Source organism: Lipotes vexillifer, unplaced genomic scaffold (genome assembly GCF_000442215.2).
Source record: "Lipotes vexillifer unplaced genomic scaffold, Lipotes_vexillifer_v1.1 scaffold393, whole genome shotgun sequence".
NCBI lineage: Eukaryota > Metazoa > Chordata > Mammalia > Artiodactyla > Lipotidae > Lipotes > Lipotes vexillifer.
The window spans coordinates 398,157-417,755 of NW_006774564.1; the positions used below are offsets into that span (position 1 = coordinate 398,157).

Here is a 19,599-nt window from a genome sequence, read left to right on the forward strand (position 1 = left end):
TGCATCGGCAGGCGGACTCTCAACCACTGCGCCACCAGGGAAGCCCCAGACTCATATATCTAATGGTCTACCTAACAACTCTATTTGGCTAACTCACTGGCATTTCGAACCAATGCATACAAGATTGAAGGCTACTTTCAACAAGGCAATCAGAGTCGCCCTTCAAAACACTAGCGAGATCGTATCACTCCTCTGCCTAAAAGATTCAATGACTTTCTCTCTCATTCTGAGTACAAGTCAAAGTTCTCACAGAAGCCGGTAAGACTTTACATGACCTAGCCCTTGGCCACTCTCTGCCTTGCTTCCTTTTACCTTCCTCCTCACTCATTCCACTTCAGCTACAGTGGCTTCCTTACTTTTCCTTGTCTATACCTAGCAAGCTTCCAGGATTAGGGCTCTTGCAATTGTTCTTCCCTCTGCCTGGAATACTATTTCCTCAGAAATCCACACAGCCTGAACCATCACTGTGACAGGTCTCTATTCAAATATCACATTAGAAGCCTTTCTAGCCTGCCCAATAAAAACAGTAACTTCCTCCTTCTAGAATCTCTTTTCCTTTAACATAAGTTCATTATTCTACATGTACTTCATACCAGCTGACATTCACATCTGCTTAATTATTTTTCTCCTCTCCTTCTCTCAACCCCTGGCTAGGAGAGAGACCCCAGGAAGGCAGACTTTGTTTTGCTCTCTGCTGTATTCCCAGCACCTTGTCTTGACCAGTGTCCACATATAAAACATACCTATTAAATATTTCATAAATAAATAAAAATTTTAATGACTATCATTTGAATCTTATAAAAAAGCTACATCTTCAAAAGCCAAATTTTGTTTGGGCATACATAGTTTCTATGAGGCAGGAAGCATTTAGATTGTAACCTAAATCTGCACGGAAAGATATTTTAAAAATTTCTGAGAATTTCAAACATTTATGTGCTTAAGAATCTCTCAGGATCCTATTTAAAAAAAAATACAGACTCTTGGATAGCTCCTAACAGAGGTTCTAATCTCACAGGTCTTGGAATGGGTCCAAAAATTTGCATCAAAGATGACTGATGCACATGGTACCGAGACTACACTAGGAAATACTGGCCCAGACCCTTAATATTTCAGATACTTATTTTACCTTAGCACCTAATTTTTCATTTCATAGGTGTTTCTATACATAAAATTTCAAAATAAGCTCACCTCACTTTAAATATCAGGCATAAAGTACTGGGCTCAAAGTAAATAACAACAAAACGCTTGAACACGTTCCTAAAGTTGTTTTAGAAACTAAATATTTTAGAACCTAATTATGCTTTGACCATAGTAAAAAGCTCTCCTGCCATCTGAATTTGCTTTGTGAATTTGGAATGTAAGGTACCAGATTTTCTTATAGCAAGTATGTTAAGTAAGACTTTCTTATAGCGAGCATGTATGAAATGCACAGCATGTATTTCCCCTACTGTATTTTACAGTGAATGCCATTTTTTTTTTTTTTTTGCGTTACGCGGGCCTCTCACTGTTGTGGCTTTCTCCTGTTGCGGAGCACAGGCTCCGGACGCGCAGGCTCAGTGGCCATGGCTCACGGGCCTAGCCACTCTGCGGCATGTGGGATCTTCCCAGACCGGGGCACGAACCAGTGTCCCCTGCATCGGCAGGCGGACTCTCAACCACTGCGCCACCAGGGAAGCCCTGAATGCCATTTTTTAATCTTGCTATAACTTAATGAATTATTTTCCCTCTGTGTGGATTCAAAATGTGTCCTTTTATACTTTTTACTCTTTCTAGTTTTAGAGTAATAATTCTAGTTATTTTTCTACTTGATAGGTCCACTGTATAGTTAATAGCTGTAACTGCTATTTAGACCCCCACCCAAATATTCTTTTTTCTAAACAAAATATGCTCAACTTACCCAACTATTCCTCATAAGATTCTAATTTTTGTGTTAAATGCACACAAATGAGTAACTTCACTTGCCTTAGAAAGTTCTGAAACCTACCCTCTGGACATCAAAAAGGTAATGGCGCTTTTGAACCAGTGCCTGTTGTGACTTCTCCAGATCAATTGCATCTTGGATTTGTTTGATGGAAGCCTGTTTCACTTCTTCCAGTTCGGCAATTTTTTGCTGCAATTATGATATTTACAACAAAGATCAGTGAAAGTACCAAGGGTAATAAAAAAAGTTTAATTTTATGCTTCCTCGAAGTCATACCCCTCATTTGTGAAAACACCCACACACAGGGAGAACTATACAAATCCTTAAAAAGAGTTGCCCAAAATAGCTATGCAGTATCTTGTTGAATAAACAAAACTATGGAAAGGCTGGAGAAAGTTTGGTAGATTTTTAAAACTTGATCTCAGGTTAGTAATAACATTAACACTTACAATTGAAATCATTATAATTAGATTCATTTCTATATGCTCTGCCCCTATCATTCATACCAAAAACATCACTTGATGGCTTTCACACGACTACTATGGTCTAAAATGGGCAATAAGGTTTATGGTTCTTACCTCATTGAGTTTATCAGCAAATTCACCAATAGAGGCACCATATTTTTTAACTACATAGACAAGCACCCCTATTGCTGAAATGGCAGAGAAGGTCTCTGCAGTTATCACATATATTTCTTTGGAGAGTAAATATAAGATAAGCCCAGTTCCGAGCACGTAGGGTCCTAAAAGAAGAAAAAGTTATTTTATGATGGATACGCTATGTCTAAAAGGGGAAGACAGAGATACTTCCGTATTTAATTAGTTGAAGGCAAAGTTAATAATGATTTTAAATAATCAGATTCAAAGACGGAACACTAGATGAGAACCAGGATGGTAGGGTTACAAGAACAAGGATCTGGACCCATGGAAATCTGACTCTGCAACTTATAAAACACTGAGCAATACAGATGATCTCTGAGCTTAAGTTTCCTTAACTGTAATATGGGAATAGTACCTTCTTCACAGGGTTGATGAAATTGAGAAATAATGTATATTAAGTACCTGGTACAATTGCTCAGCAAACAGGAAGTATTTTATAAAGATATCAGGTTACTTCCAGAAGTAATTTGTGCAGCAAAATATACTACTTATTGAGTGGGGACATTGGTCAGAATAAAATTTATCCACTCTTGCCTATTTACTGAATAGGAACCTGACACTGGAAATAAGCAAACAAAACAGATACAACTATGAAGCATGTATGTAAAAGAACTAAATAACAGGATTCTCAATTCCTGTAGTGTCTTATTATAATGCTTCAAATATAGCCATCTTTTTCTTTAACCAGGCCATGAATTCTGAAAGGACACAAACCATAAGGTACATTTCTTTAGGATTTTCCTCTATGCCTCATTAGATGCTAGGTAAGGTCAAAGCAGGTCTTTGGGGAAGCAGTTTACAGTGTTTTTGAGCAATACAGGTACCAAAGGATGTTAGGATGTACTAACATGTTAGGATGTACTAACCCTTTTATTTATAAAAGGGTTACATTCTCAAATATATTTTACCCAGTTTCCCATACAAAGTTTCAACAGTTCATTTTTTTAAAAAATTTGCCTTCAATGTATAAATTTTAAATGTGAATTGATAAGAAAGGCCTATCATATGTAGCATGTTTATCAGCTATGGAGGTCTGAGGAAATTAATGTTTCTTGCAATTTTAGTTACAGAAATGCTACCTTAGGCCACTCCCTGGAGAGATTAAAAAAAAAAACAACTTTGGTTTTCAGTGTTTCACGGTCATAGCAATATTTGGGTACAGCAAGAGAGGCAGTGCATATAGTAGAAAGAACACTAAACTGTAGAACCCGTGTTTAAGTCCAACTCAGTCACTAAAGAGAGAATAAATCTCAGCAAATTCTTTGTTTTCTAGTTCTGGGTAATAAAAATGTCTTCATAGGGCTTCCCTGGTGGCACAGTGGTTGAGAAACCACCTGCCAACGCAGGGGACACTGGTTCGAGCCCTGGTCCGGGAAGATCCCACATGCCGCAGAACAACTAAGCCAGTGCGCCACAACTACTGGGCTTGCGCTCTAGAGCCCGCGAGCCACAACTACTGAGCCTGTGTGCCTAGAGCCCGTGCTCCGCAACAAGAGAAGCCGCTGCAGTGGGAAGCTGGCACACCGCAACAAGGAGTAGCCCCTGCTCACCACAACTAGAGAAAGCCTGCACGCAGTAACGAAGACCCAACGCAGCCAAAAATAAATAAATAAATTTATTTAAAAAAAAAAGTCTTCGTAGAACTGTTGTATGGATTAAATAAAGTGAAAGCATATCATATTATAAAAATGTAAGGTTTCAGTACAGTTTATGCCTTTTTATTTATTTATTTTAAATAAAATTTATTTATTTATTTATTTGGCTGTGTTGCGTCTTCGTTGCTGTGCGCGGGCTTTCTCTAGTTGCGGCACGCAGGCTTCTCACTGCGGTGGCTTCTCTTGTTGCGGAGCAGGGGCTCTAGGTGCGCAGGCTTCAGAGCGCAGGCTCAGTAGTTGTGGTGCACGGGTTTAGTTGCTCCGTGGCATGTGGGATCTTCCCGGACCAGGGCTCGAACCTGTGTCCCCTGCATTGGCAGGCGGATTCTTAATGACTGCGGCACCAGGGAAGTCCCTATGCTTTTTTAAAAGCAAAAAAAAAACCTGATAAATATGGTCCAGCTCTTTTTTTCGTAATTATACATACAACACAGAGTCTCTATTGCCTTACCTGGCTTTATTTTAATCCACAGCTCTTTCTATCATTACCTGAAAATGTACTATACAGTTACTCAATTTTGTTTTATTTGGCCGCTCTGTGCGGCTTGCAGGATCTTAGTTCCTTGACCAGGGATGGAAGCCGGGCCCCTGCAGTGAAAGCACCGAGTCCTAACCACTGGACCGCCAGGGAATTCCCCAGTTACTCATTTCCTTATTGTCTATCCTACAAAAGAATGTATGTTTCATGATGGCAGGCACTTTAGTTCACCACTGTATGCCTAGAACAGTGCTTAGCATAGAGCAGGCAGTCAATAAATTTGGTGTAACAAGAAATGGAGACAATGTTATAAAATCAAGTTAAAATCCCGAACAAATTTATTCCAAAGACAAGTTAAAGCAACCAAATCAATTCTTATATTGAATCACTTCCACACTTTAAAAACAACTGACTTGATTTTTCTGGTACATGTGGAAGAGGTTAAGAGACCACTAAAACGCTAGATTAACATAAACCATACCATCTAAACATACTATCAAACATTGGGCAAATGCTCACCTGTTACACCAGTTTTAGGATAAAGGAACTGGAAAAATTCCTCAGGGATCAGCCCAAAACGAACTTTTCCTCCATATTCAGGAAGAGGTGGTACAGGGGCAAGACTTGGCTGCCCTTTGTGAAAGATCCTTGTTGCCTGCAATACCCTACAGGTAGGAATTACACAAATTTAAAGCCTATTCTTTAAAGAGAACACAATGTATGAACAACTGTAGAAAAGAACAAACAGGGATGAGGATTGAGGCTGTTTCCCACTGTCTTAATGGGAACAGAACAGACCAAGAACAGGAAGGTTAGGGTCCCATAATTAGCTGTGTGATAAGGGGAAACAACTTACTTAAAGCTGTATGTAACTTTCTACCCAATACCAGAATCCCTTCTGTTAAGTCTCACGGGTCATCTGTCTAGCACTTTATATGTCTATTACTAGCAATGAATTATGTAAGAACATAGACTCTGCAGCCAGACTATCTGGGTTCAAATTTTAATTTATGCTTTTGTAGTCTCTGATTTGTCTAAAGTAGGAACAAAGAATATGACCTTAGAGGGTTGCTGTGAGGATTAACTGAGTTAATAAACGTAAAGTATATAGAATAGTGCTTGGCATATGGTAAAGTTTTATTAAGTGGTTAGCTATTACATGTCCACTGTGTTGTGAGCTCCCTGATGGCAAGAACTTTGACCTTTTTGAATATTCTCTGTATTGGGGTGCTAAATAACCACTAAGTGAAAGATGCTTTTTCAGTGTTGGATAGCTCTAACTATGCTCATCCTTTGAATTGAACTGCTACATACATCCTTGAAACCTCTATCCACTGGTTTTAATATTATTCTCCTATGTAAGTTAACACTCATGTATCTGGGTTAAACATCTCAGTTCCTTCACAATCCTAACTGTCCACAAGGAGCAAACTGGTTTTGTTTACAAAAATGAAGTATACAGAACTGAACATAATACTGAACTGAAATATAGCTTGACTAATTCATTCATCCTACAAATATCAATACATATTGAGAACTTGCTATTGCCATCACTGGGCTTGAACCACTGTACTATTATCATAGATTTGCGAACTATTATCTTTAAAGTAGCCTAAGATTGTATCTGTAGCAGTTACAGCATACTGGTACATAGGATTCTGATGAAATAAAATCCTCTAGCCTTTTCATATCTGCTGTCGAGCTAAATCCCCTTCAAATTCTAAGTATGTTTTTGTCCCTCCCCTCCCCTCTCTCTTATCTCCTTGCAACGTTAAGAGTTTACATTATTTCACTGATTATTGTTCACTGCCTGTCTTTTGAATATTATTTCTGCTTCCCAATGTATTGAGTTACCTCACCAACTTTTGAAATCTGAGAATCCTGCTCAAGATTCTTTCATTTTAATCAGGGTTTCTAAACCTCAGCACTATTGACATTTTGAACTACTGACAACTCTTTGTTGTGGAAAGCTGTTCTGTGCACTTAGAGTAATTAGGAGGATCCCTGTGGCCTTTGTACACCAGATGCCAGTAGCATCCCCCCTCCTACCCAGTGGTGACAACCAAAAATGTCTCCAGACATTGCCAAAAGTCCCTTGGAGGGCAAAACTGCCCCAGGTTGAGAACCAATGACTTAAATCATAGCACTAAAGAACTTGCTTTAGGGGAACACAAATCCTCTCCCTAACTGGCTGTCTCACTTCAAGCCCTCATCTACTCCTGCCTAAACAAGTAAGTAACCCAAAATCTGTTCTCTTCGCTCCTCCTCAAATACCCCCTTGAACCTAGCCCCCTCCCTGCTGCTTTGAAAGTTTTTAAAATGTAAATTTGACTTTAAAACTCTTCAACAGGCTCTCTCCTACCCACAGAAAACAAACTACTTAATACAGCATATGTGATTCAGCACCTGTCAAATTTTATATCCTCATCTTCCTTCATTCTCCTACTCTCCAGCCATATGGAACTACTTACAGCTTTCAAAAAGAACAAAAAAAAAACCTCATGCTGCTCCTTCTGCCTCGTATACCTTTCACTTAATGACTGCCAAGACCAACCAGCCTTCAGAACATCTTGAGTATATCCTTTATAAAGGCCTTCCAATCTTGGGTTGACAATTACTCAAAAAAACATTTACTGACTTTCTACTTATATTAGGCACCGGGAATATAACAATAAGCAGACAAAGTCCCAGCCTCTGACATTCTAGTGGGGGTTTGGGAAGTGTGAGTGTATAGGTCCACACACAATTTCAGACAGTTGTAAATGCCATGAAGAAAAATAGGTGCAGGAAGGGGCTAAGGAGCAATGGAGTGAGGAAAAGGCTTTTTTGGTAGATCAGATGACATTTGAGCCAATGACCTGGGGAAAAGAGAGAAGAGCAAGTACAAAGATCCTGAGGCAACAATAAGCTTGGCAGTTTTCAGAGGAATAGCAAGAAGGCCAGTAAGGCTAGAGAATGAGCTTAAAAGAGAATGTAAGAAGGTAAATCAAGAGGTAGGATGGGGTCAACTCATGTTGAACTTTCTGTGTTATCATAAGTTTGGATTTTATTTCAAGTGGGATGGGCAGCTCTAGAGGGTTCTGCAGGGGAAGGGTGGGGGGACTGACAGAATCCCTGTGGTTACTGTGAGGATGGCCTGTAATGGGACAAGAATATAGATTCAAGGAGACTAGTTAGGAGACAACTGAAATAGCCTAGGTGAAACGTGATGGTGGTTCACACTCCAGTAGTAGTGGTAGTGAAAGAAGTGGTCAGAGTCTGGATATCATCTGGAGAAAGAGCCTTACTAATGTATTAGACATGAAATGTGAAAGAGAAATCAAGGATGTTCCTTGCGTTTTGTAAATGTATTTATTACCTATATTATAATTATTTACTTGTCTATATGGAATCTTTCTTCTCTGAGAAGTTGGAAGCAGCCAATTATAGCCTCACTTTATTGCTTATACAAAAATTACAGATAAACCAAAGCCACTTTTTCAAGCTACAGGATTGTTATCAAATTTTTCAAGATTTAGGACTAAGTCTGGAAGTAAAAAGAGAAATCCCAAAGAAAACTGACATGTTTTATGAAATATCAGTAACACCTTCTAATATTTACTAAGCACATACTATGTACCAAGCACTGATTTTAGGGTTCCCAGGAATTAATTCCCTTAATTTTTACAATCCATAATGTACTATTCTATTTTGCAGAAGGGGAGATTAAGGTCCCACAGTAAGGTCCCACTTGTAAGTGGAGGAGCCCGGTGTACCCTCTTTCAGCTTTGGAACCCTCACTGTAAACTACTACTTTATAGCTGCCTTCTCTGGCAGACTGTGTGTGAGGTCCACGAAGGCAGGTACTTAACCTTATTCATTTTTTTATGTTCGGTTTTGTGGGTGGCAAGATAAATATCTACTGAAACGACGAATAATTTCTCTGACCTGACAGTAAAAGTTGGAATCTGGGAGGCAGATTAAAAACAATATGCTTCATTGTTTTATTTAACAAAACTTGTCCTAGGGTATGCAATCTAGTAACCCCGACTAGGGATGCCGCAGCTGTGCCTAGCTGAAGGTCACAAGGGAGAGGGGCGGGGCTTAGGGGACACCAGTTTCTAGCTCAGTTAGGACACATTAGGTGACACAACGGTGTTCCAGGCAGTAACAGGAGCACACATGTTTGAATGAGACTTGAAGCGTTCCAAAATAACCTAAAGAAAGGTAATTACCGGCCTAAAGCTAAGAGCAGATTACCCAGAAGTGAAATAGGTGATAAAACAAGGACAAAAGGGAGTATTACACCCCTTACACTTACCCTGGACCGAGGAGGGCTGCGTTCTTCAGAGAGGGAGCTAGAAATACACAAGGCACAGGTTAGCAAGGTCACGGTGAAATCTGGTTTGCCCCTTCCTCGGTCCCCGCGGAGCCCAATCACTAAGGCTATGCGTCCCCCATTCCTATCCCCCGAGACCCCACACTCTCCTGAGCGGCACTAATTAACTCTCCACTCAGGCCCAAATCTCGCCGCGCCTTTCACCGCCTTTCCTCCCACCCGCTCCAAGTAACCCTAGACGCGCTGGTTTGCAATCACTCTGCTAGCCTGGACCAGGGTCTGTACCTCTCACCTGCTGCGGTGGCGGCAGAAAGTACCACCCGGGACAGCATTGTCAAGTAGCGTCCACACAACAGTCTTCGCGCCCCAGTGACCGCTACAGAAGACTCTGTCAGGGGCAGAAACAAGATGGTCGCTCACAAGTCTCGCGGGAAGAGAACATCGTGCCCTTTTCATCAACTTCCGGTCGAATTTTTGTTTTTGGTTGATAAGAAGCTCTGAGAGCCCGCCGCAAGAGGTTGCTCGCTGGAAAGCGGAATGGAATCGTAGATGCAATTCTCGCGAGATGTAGAGGCTGTAGCCTGGCCAGAGGGGCGGAGGCCTATAGAGGAGCCACGTGGTGGCTCGCGGAGCTGAGTCTCCGGCGGGCGTCCAGTTTGGCTCTAGGTTGGAGTTGGAATCCTGGAGATGCGGAAGGAAACCCCGCCCCCGCTAGTGCCCCCGGAGGCCCGGGAGTGGAACCTTCCCCCTAATGCACCCGCCTGTATGGAGCGGCAATTGGAGGCTGCGCGGTACCGGTCGGGTGAGCCTAGGTCCTGGGTCTGAGATTTCCCTCACCCCATCCCGAATGCCCTTTCCCGGGACTAAATCTTCCAGCCTGCCCCCAGCCCCCCGCTTACCCCGCATGCCATCCTCACCCCTGCCTCGCGTCGCTGAGCTCAGTCCCCAGCCGTGCTCGGCGTTCCTGGGCTCCGATCCAGACCCGGCCAGCTGGCTGCTGGGCGGTCAACAGGGAGATTAGTCCTTCCACTCCTCACCCGCTGACAACTTGTATCTCCCTTAGATGGGGCGCTTCTGCTCGGGGCTTCTAGCCTGAGTGGCCGCTGCTGGGCTGGCTCCCTCTGGCTTTTTAAGGACCCTTGTGCCGCCCCCAACGAAGGTTTCTGCTCCGCTGGAGTCCAGACGGAGGCCGGAGTGGCTGACCTCACTTGGGTGGGGGACAGAGGTATCCTAGTGGCTTCCGATTCAGGTGAGTCACCTTCTCCTCAACCTTACAGGTGGGATGGAGGCCATGGGTATAGGTCGGGCTGTGCTCAATTTTTAAAATCCCATACTCAGTGCTTGGGGGAGCTTGAGGGTGTTGGTCCTGAAGGAGAGTAACTGTGTAGGTAGGAAATACCTTCCCCAAGATTCTAAATTGTTTGGTGGAAATTCCTAGCAAAATCCAAAGCAAAATTAAGAAATTAATTGGAACTATTTTTCTCTCTGTATCCACCCATTCCCAAACCAAGGATAATCTTGATCTTAAAGATGATGCCAAGGTCAATCTGTGCTCTTTCCATTTCTTCCCATTTTATTCTTAAATGTCTTTATTCTGCTTTCTTTGCCTTGAATGTCAGACTCAGCAATGGAGGTTTTGACATTAAAAAAAAAGAAATCAGAATATGGATGTTGGCAGGCATTGCATGGAAGGATAAGTGTGGGACATTAAAGATTGAGCCTCTCTGGCGATTGAGCTTGAAACACTCTACATTCAGGGCAGCTATTTGGTGATTTTCTATACATAGTCACTGTACAACATATTTTTATGTTATTCAACATATTTTTATGACCTAAGACATTTATTCAAATTGTTCAACAAATACTTAAGTGTCCAAATAACTGGGAATATTTAACCGTACGGCCTGTGTGCTACTCATATCATTGTCTCCTGAGAGCTTAGAATCCTAGAAGCGAATTTCTGTCTTGGCATAATCCAAGCTTGTTTCCCTCACCCTACTCCCCACCCCCAACAGGTGCTGTTGAATTGTGGGAGCTGGATGAGAATGAGACACTAATTGTCAGCAAGTTCTGCAAGTATGAGCACGATGACATCGTGTCTACAGTCAGTGTCCTAAGCTCTGGCATGCAAGCTGTCAGTGGTAGCAAAGACTTCTGGTGGGTCCCTCCTCTCATCGCTCCTGTTTCTGGGCCTCCTTTGGGTGTCTTTAGCATCATATTAGCCTCATTAAATTATGGTTTGGGCTCATTATAAGAACCCAGTGACTAATTATGACATGCCTATAAGGTTTTCTTAGAGATTTTTGCAATCCATTGTAAAAGTAAGCTGTACCAGAAGTCCAGTAGGTAAAGACATAGGACGTTCTTATTTGAACACGTTTTTATGTAGGTAGTGTAGGTCAAATTAAGTCTCTGTTTCCTTTTACTTCTTAGCATCAAAGTTTGGGACCTTGCTCAGCAGATGATTCTGAACTCATACCGAGGTGGGTGCATGTTCTTTCCTTTTCAGTCCTGGCCTTGGTTGTTTTGTTTTTATTCTTCCCTTTGTGCTCTTTGAACTTTGATTGCATATTAGTGGTATCAATTCTTTGCTCTCCTGCCTGGTAGTGTATTTCTTCCCAAACTACGGTCAGGCTCCAATGTTGATTCTAGCCCTTTTCATAATTTCCCTATTTTTTTTTTTTATTGACAGCCTCACCACCTTCTTGGTCACCTGAGGCTGAAAATCCCAGTCCTCTTCCACTCCTCCTGTTTCCCACTATCAGTTGGTCCCCAAGTTCTTTGGAGTCTTTTTACATTTCGTCAGTGACCTTCTGTTCCATTTCTTATGCTCCCATTTACTTTCAGGCTTTATCTTATTACAGATGGTGGCACTCATCTCATTGTTCTACCTGTAATCTTTAGTCTTTCATTGGTTTCTTGTGGCTTGCAGGTTGAAATCTCATGTTCATGTCCTGGCATTCAAGCCTTTTTCCTGTCACTCCTTCAAGCATACCATGCTATCTAAACCCGATCACAGTAGATCTTTGGCATTCTCCAAGTATAAACCCTGATACTTGTGAATCTTGAACTTTTGAATATTCACCTCTATAAAATCTCATTTTTTTGGTGAGAACCATCACTTTCTATTAATGTTCCTTTTTCTGCTCACTTTCATTAGCAGCACTAGCAGTTGACTTTATTTTGGGAGCCATTCCTCATGAAGATACCAAATCTTAATGAAGATAATGTATAGAGCGTTAATGTGTGTGTGGCTAAGAGACGTAGATATGGGTGATCACTGGTTCCCCCAGTGACTAAGTGCCTTTCTCTGCCAGTTCTGACTTCAAAGTGCGTGATTCAGATATGGGCGAAGCAAAATCATAAACTCATATATCTCCTGGAGCTTCATGGTCACTTGCAGATAGTTAGACAATAATGTTGAAATGTCAGTGCTCAAAGTCTACTGTACTTGCCTTTTGTTTCCTAGACTTACGATGTGTTTTTCTGGTCAATGGTAAATAACTCTTTTTCAGTATTTGTTTCTTTCAGCCTTTTTAATTAGTTCTTTGTGTTTATTCTTATTCCCCCCACTGATTCCAAATTCCTTGAGAGCAGAGGAACCACATATTTTTTTTCATCTTTTGTACTCCCCCATGGTGTTTGTCCCAAAGCTTTGCTTTTTTCAAGTGAGCAATACATTCCTTTTCCTCGTGTTGGCTTTCCATGGATTCTATGGAAGGTAGTTTGAGCCCACACTTCTGTCTCAGGGCAGAGCCACATTCAGACTATCTCAGAAAGTCTGGTTAAATCACTTTGGAGAAGGTGGTTTCCACAGCCTGTAATTAACATTTAGCGGAGAACTTTAACATTTTTAGCATGTAGCCCTAAAAGAATTTTGAAAAACTGTGCCCTCTCACACATTTTAAAATTAGTATCTAATTTAAATTTAACTAGTTGCAAAGAAAGTTATATCTGGCCATGTCATTTATTGTACACTTTTATAACATATGTTTGTCAAAATTTTGGATTTGCAGATTAAGCTCATTTAATTTATGTAAAACATCTACCAAATAACCTAACTGCCAAAAACCATATGCACTGTTAAGCCAGTTGGCCAAGTGAGACTTAACCTTCAGTCAGAAAAAGTCTGACTTCATTTTTAAATTCAGATAAGCTTTTGGATGTCCTTATGACAACCACCTGTCATATGTTTCAAAATTCTCATTATTAAAGAGAAGAGATCAGTCACAGAACCACACTTGTGTTTGTGGTATGGCTGAGAAAGGCCAGCCTCCTCCACAGAATTTTACACAAGTGCTCTTTCTTTGTCTCAGGAAAAGCCCCTTTTGTTTTATACCTTAGGTTTTTATACTCCTGAGCATCATGGTAAGGTTTGGGGTGGGTGAGAGGTGTGACTGTGAGAGTAGAGGTCAGCACTGCTGGCAGATTATAGGCAGCTTCTCAGTTCAATATGGAAGAATAACGTTAGAGAAATTCCCTTAAAACCCTCAGTGTCCAGAACTCCCTCAGAAGTCTTTGTATGCTACCTGGAGGCATGTGTGCTACTGCTATTCTAGGATGTCTTTACTGTAAATTCCTCTCCTGTTCTCATTCAGCATTTAATTTATCTTTCATGTCTTTAGTGATTCATTTTTCTCCAAGCCTTTTGAGTTTTTATAATGATATCAACATTTCCTCTTAGGTTTCATCTAATCCAAAAATCTCACAGAATTTGTTAATTTGCATCATGAGACTAGGCCTATTTCTCACACCCTCCCTCCTGCCCCTTCATAGTGTCTGGGCTGCTTGATAGTAATGCCTGCATCTTCTCTGTCTTATTTCTCGTTCTGTCTCCTTTACAGCTCACTCTGGGCAGGTCACCTGTGTTGCTGCCTCTCCCCACAAGGATTCTGTGTTTCTTTCATGTGGTGAGGTGAGATATAATCTCTTTTTCCCTTCCCACATCCTAACTGCACTCAGACCCTTTAGACCTAAGCCTAGTGTGGAGGGCTTCTGGCCAGCAGCTGCTTCTTTGGATTGTGAAGCCCTTTTTCTGTTCCTTCTTTTAGGACAATAGAATTTTACTGTGGGATACCCGCTGTCCCAAGCCAGCATCACAGATGGGTGAGTCTGAGAGCCAGTGGTGGGAGAGTGATACTAGGAACCCACCTGGAAGAGGCTTTCCTTGGCCAGAGTCAGAGGCAAAGCTGCCAGATGCCCAGTCACTGACACAAATGACACAATTGCTTTCTTTCCCACTGAGGCACATTGTGTGCAGTGGGTCCCAAGAGGAAGGGCTAGTTACTGGGTGGGTCATTTACATTTCCTGGATGGGCGAACAAAGGGGTCAGAGCTGTTATCTTCATGCTTTGTTTTGAAACTTGCCCGTGACTCACGTCTGGAAAAGGGCAGGAGGCTGATGGGTAGATGTAGGTTGTGAGGGTCAAGGATGAGGACAGGACTGCCTTAGCAGGGCTTGGGAAACTGAATAAAAGTGCTCCTGGGATTTCGAGTGACTTCACCTGAGAAGCTTTGGCTCAGCTGGGCTCGGAGTCTTGTTCCAGACCCCTGTTCTCCCCCTTGCAGGCTGCAGTGCCTCTGGCTACCTTCCCGCCTCCCTGGCTTGGCATCCTCAGCAGAGTGAAATCTTTGTTTTTGGTAAGGCAGCATGTGGAACTGTGTGTTGCCTCTGGGAAGGGGAGGATGAGCAAGAGAGCTGACCCCATAATTCGAGACTCTGGCTGCTCAGTCTCATCAGCACACTTGGGCACAAGGTGAATTATATTAATGGGGGTGTAGGGAGGTGAGATGATCCAAAAGTGGTTTTAGTTTAGCTTTGGAGAACATGATAATTTTTGTCTTAGTAGATTTGATTCTTGACTGTTTGCTGTGGCTCTTGTATTCATGGCTAGAAGTCAGTGGGCCACAAAGCAAGTGGATTGTTACATAGGGAATACGGTTGTATAGTAGGGGCAGTTGTGTTAACATGGTGATATAGTTGGGTATATGGTGACATAGTTTATGATAGCAATTATGTCATCCATTAATTTAATTTCCACAACCCCCAAATGACTAGTTATTCCTACTTTACCAAAGAGGAAGCTGATGCTCAGTTTCTCCTCTTGCTCTGTAATGTTTCTCTGTAATGCTTAGGGTGGTTAACTTGTTCAACATGGAGGACCTAGCATTCAAATCCAGATCTGGCTGAGTCCACAGCCCATGTTCGTAACCTGTGTGATGTACTCCCTCTTTCCTTCAGGTGATGAGAATGGGACTGTCTCCCTTGTGGACACCAAGAGTGCAAGCTGTGCCCTCAGCTCAGCTGTGCACTCCCAGTGTGTCACTGGGCTGGTGTTCTCCCCGCACAGGTACTATTCTTTGTCATCAAGGGCCTGGTGGGTATGAATAGGAAGAATGAGGGGGGATGCTTGTGTTGGCGTAGCATTAGCTGATTAGGTAGCTCCTTAAAGCACTGTTGTAGCTGAGGTTTTGGAATGTGAAAGATCTCTTAAGACTGTAGTCCATTTTTGGGGTTGTATGGTCTCTGACTGCAAATGGCTAAAATATGGTCTTGTTCCTGCTCAACACCCAAAATGATTAATACTGTGGGCTTGTAGGGCTGTGTGGTTGGAAAGCCTGTGTTTCTGGATCATCACTGAAGCTACAGGGAGGGACTAGATGGGATGGTTAGTTGCCAGGATGGCTGTCAACCCTGACTTTGCTCCATTTTCCTCATCTTTCCTTGGAACTTGTACCTAGACTTGAGTGGTAGCCAGGCCTTAACCGAAAGTGGGGATCAAGCCACCTTCTCTGATCATTTTAGGTGGCCTTTGGGGACTGCCCGGTCAGGTTTTGTATTGAGAACCATGGGCTTTATGTTTCCCAACCCCCTCCTTCTCTCCTAGTGCACCCTTCCTGGCCTCTGTCAGTGAAGACTGCTCCCTTGCTGTGCTGGACTCAGGCCTTTCTGAGGTGTAAGTGTGACGTGGAGCCCTGTGATCAGGAATCAGGGAGGGGAGCAACACGTGGCTGGGTCCTTTTTCTCTTTGGAAAAGTGGGTTGTCTCTTTCAAGGAGACTTGGTGATGGAAGCAGGCCGACTGCTGACTGTCTCCCTCTTCTGGGGGCTGACTCACAACCAGCTCTGTCCCTGGTAGAGGAGGAATGTGGTGGTGGGTGTGATTTCTGAGCCTGGCATTCCGACTGACTCCCAGAAAGAGACGGTCTACCCTTTTCACACAAAGAACCTCATGTAGGAAATGCAACCTGCTATAGGGTGAAAGGCACCAGACAGAAGATCCGATTGTACTTCCTTCTTTGCCATGAGATGCTGTCTGATACTGGCTCATATCACCACCCTTGGTCTAGCTATCATTTCTTCTATGAATATAGGGCCCTAGATTGGATGATGAAGTCTTCTGTGGGTAGCTACACCACTATGCTGGTGACTAGGCCATATATATGGTGAAGTGTGCCCTGGGTGTGTTGGGTCTCTTCTTTCCATTTCTGCTTTTTCCTTTGTCTCTTACTATGCCCACACTTTTCTTTGTTCTCTTGTAGGTTTAGAAGCCGAGCCCACAGAGACTTTGTGAGAGATGCTACTTGGTCCCCGCTCAGTCACTCCCTTCTTACCACAGTGGGCTGGGACCATCAGGTCATCCACCATATCGTGCCCACAGAACCTCTCCCAGAGCCTGGACCTAAGAGTGTTGCTGAGTAGATTGGATTTCAGACAAAAAGCAAATCCCCAATGAGTATCCACTCCCTTTGCCACTTCTCTCTCAGTTTGTGAGACAACACAGGAGCCTTTTACAGTATGTTGGTACACCAGATCTGTGCAGTTAATAGGCATTGTCTCTCAGCCTGGGGTAGGCTGGATTCTGGGGTTCTGTAGCCAGGGAAGAAAAACTTCCTTGAACATGGATATGTATGTATCTGAGTGTGTATGTAGGTAAATAGTTTTTGTTGATGGGGGAATAAAAAATCCATCCTGCATCTTTCCCAAGGCCCAATCCCCATTCCCACCCCGCCCCGCACCCGCCCCAAAGTTAACAAAAGATTTTATGCTTCCCACGTAGTTTTGCATGAGGAATTGGCCATGTCTGTATGAGGTATGGGATGTGGGCATCCCTGGATTCTTGGAAGCAGCTCATAGAGATAGGAGCAATTTTATTTTTTTATAGAGCTTAAATTCACCTTTGTCATGGGCAGTGCTTCCATTCACATCCAGCCCAGCTCACCTTGAGGAAGAGCCAGGACACTCACCACAGTTTTGTGCATCTCTTGTTATTAAACTGAGCCAGAAGTCCAGTTTCTGGCTTAATAAGAAGTTTGGCTGGTACCTGTGTAATGCCCCCACCCCACCCCGACCCCCATGGAGTTGTGTATGTGAGAGATGAGTGTATTTCTGTCATAGATGCCGTAGAAGAGTTTCAGGATGGAGAGCTTAAAGGCATTTCAGTTAAAAACTGACACAGACTTGCATAGGAATGTCTGCCACTTTCCCACCTGAAAACAGTCTGGGGCCTGACCTTTTTTGCCTCTGGGCCCCTGTTTCTGGATATAGGAAGCCTAAATGCTGTTTTGGGGGACTGAAAATTTTGAATACGGCATCAGAGAAAGAATCGGAAGTACTGGTCAGTGAAATAAAAAGTTGATTCATTGTTGGCTTGTCTTTTGAAGTGTGTATGTCATGTGCCGTTAGACATGCTACTTATGTGAGTCATCAGGGTATCTCTTATAGCCTGTTACTTTTTTGTGTGCTTCCCCAGCCCCCCAGAGTAGCTAGTTGGAATTTAAGGTAAATATTCGGTTACTTGGTTGGTGGCTACTGCCACTTAGAAGTTATGGATCAATTACTGATTGTATTGAAACTAAATTAAATCAATTATGTCCTTTGTATTTTGCAAGTTTCGTTTAGCTAAAATATCATGAAACTGGGGCAGTTTCATGGGCAAAGTATTTGTAAGTAAAGCTTCTGTGTTTCACCCTTGCTGAGCGTGAGCTCTGCTCTCACAATTACCCTGGAGTAAAAACATGGGAATTTGTTGTCATATGATCTAACTGTCGGGTTTGGGGGGAGATGGAATTGAAGCCCTCACTGTTCGTAAGTGTAACTTCTTGGGAGGTAATAGGATGTGTTGGTAGAAACACCTAAGTTGTTCCCAGCGGTAAAAGCTTAAAATTTGTGATCACTTAGAGAAAGTGAGGTAGAGGGTGAGGTGGGTAGGAATTAAATTTTCATGGGCATGTTCCTCATGGACTGAAGAATGGTAGAGAGAAAAGTCAGTGAAAGAGATAAGAGTCCAAGGAAATGAATATAATGTGTCAAGGTGGTTAAAATGACATCAGAGAAGGAAAACCTAGAGTTTGAAGAACGATGTTACTTAATGTAAAAAATATTAGTTTAGATTCAGATAGATTTGTGCTGATGCAAGTAATTCACATCTATTCATGATCATCACCAAGACATTTGCAAATGTAATCGAAGTCACAGTAGGAATGACCCTCACAATTGTGATTGAATGTGTCTATAACAGAAAAAAAAAGATGGTTCAAAATAGAAGGTGACCTCAAAATAATCAGAAATGCAGTATCACATGCAGTGCTGTTTACTAGGCCGTTGACTTGGGAGTAGTTTCAGTAGAGTGAGCACAGATTTGCTGACCACAGGTGGAAATGGGCTCATTTTGTTTTCTTTGTTTAAAGAAAGCATATATACAAGCATATATTTTGCATTTAATTTCACTGGTTGAAATATCCAAATGCTGGAGTAAGTCCATTTCCCTATCCTTATTGTTCTTACTGTGAAGTCCACTAACCTGACAGACAATATTCCACTGCCGATTTCTGGTGCTAAGAACAACAAACACTGAGGTTGGCTCAAGTACTGTTTCAGGTAGCTCCAGACATCAGGCTGGTTCTCCAGGATCTGTCCTGCCCCACAGGACGGTAGGAGGCTTTAATTACCAGCTCTATAGGCATTAACTGCTGATCCACAGTCGCATTAAGGCAGCGAAATCACCCAAGCTCTGACTGCTCTGGACTCCCAGCCATGTTTCCTCTGGGCAGCATTATAGAAAGGGCAGGAGATTGGGAGGGTGGGTGTGGGAGGGTCCCTGTAGTTTATTTATTTATTTTTTTTGCGGTACATGGGCCTCTCGCTGTCGTGGCCTCTCCCGTTGCAGAGCACAGGCTCCAACGCACAGGCTCAGCGGCCACGGCTCATGGGCCTAGTCACTCCGCGGCATGTGGGATCTTCCCGGACCGGGGCACGAACCCGTGTCCCCTGCATTGGCAGGCGGACTCTCAACCACTGTGCCACCAGGGAAACCCTCTGTAGTTTATTTTTTAATCACTTAGTTACAGAGGACTCCAAAACTCTTGCCACATCTAGACCCAAAAGTAAAGGGCTCTGATTTGTAAAATGCAGATTTCTTGTTGCATTTGGACAGCATGAGCAGTGTGCTTTCATATTCTTTGTATTTCCGTAGTTGTTTGACTTAACTGTATCTACAAACTAAAAGAATAGGAAAAAAAAAAAAGGTTTGTTCCAAACTATACTTACATAAGCATTTCTTTCAGTAA

At 42.6% G+C, this 19,599-nt stretch overlaps 2 protein-coding genes across 3 annotated transcripts in view; one reads left to right on the forward strand and one right to left on the reverse strand.

The window, feature by feature from the left end:
* The window catches only part of ATP5PB (ATP synthase peripheral stalk-membrane subunit b), a 14,354-nt gene extending 4,896 nt beyond the window's left edge, over positions 1-9,458 (reverse strand). Inside the window, exons 1-5 of the mRNA XM_007449274.1 lie at positions 9,324-9,458; positions 9,014-9,050; positions 5,233-5,378; positions 2,500-2,663; positions 1,985-2,110 (exon numbers count right to left, since the gene is read on the reverse strand). Of these exons, the coding sequence (XP_007449336.1) occupies positions 1,985-2,110; positions 2,500-2,663; positions 5,233-5,378; positions 9,014-9,050; positions 9,324-9,363 (513 nt within the window). The 5' untranslated portion in view covers positions 9,364-9,458. The remainder of the gene's footprint in view (positions 1-1,984; positions 2,111-2,499; positions 2,664-5,232; positions 5,379-9,013; positions 9,051-9,323) is intronic.
* A 185-nt stretch (positions 9,459-9,643) lies between these two features.
* WDR77 (WD repeat domain 77) lies at positions 9,644-17,904 on the forward strand. 2 transcript variants are annotated; one of them, XM_007449275.1, is made up of 10 exons: positions 9,654-9,833; positions 10,095-10,280; positions 11,047-11,188; positions 11,465-11,514; positions 13,876-13,946; positions 14,083-14,137; positions 14,600-14,671; positions 15,273-15,381; positions 15,919-15,987; positions 16,573-17,904. In XM_007449275.1, exons 1-10 carry the CDS (start codon positions 9,719-9,721, stop codon positions 16,730-16,732), a joined length of 1,029 nt encoding a protein of 342 aa, XP_007449337.1. In that variant the 5' UTR covers positions 9,654-9,718; the 3' UTR covers positions 16,733-17,904. The 2 variants fall into 2 exon arrangements, with proteins under 2 accessions (XP_007449338.1, XP_007449337.1); XM_007449276.1 differs by lacking the exons at positions 11,047-11,188; positions 11,465-11,514 and having other exon boundaries at positions 9,644-9,833; positions 16,573-16,784.
* Positions 17,905-19,599: the final 1,695 nt, after the last annotated feature.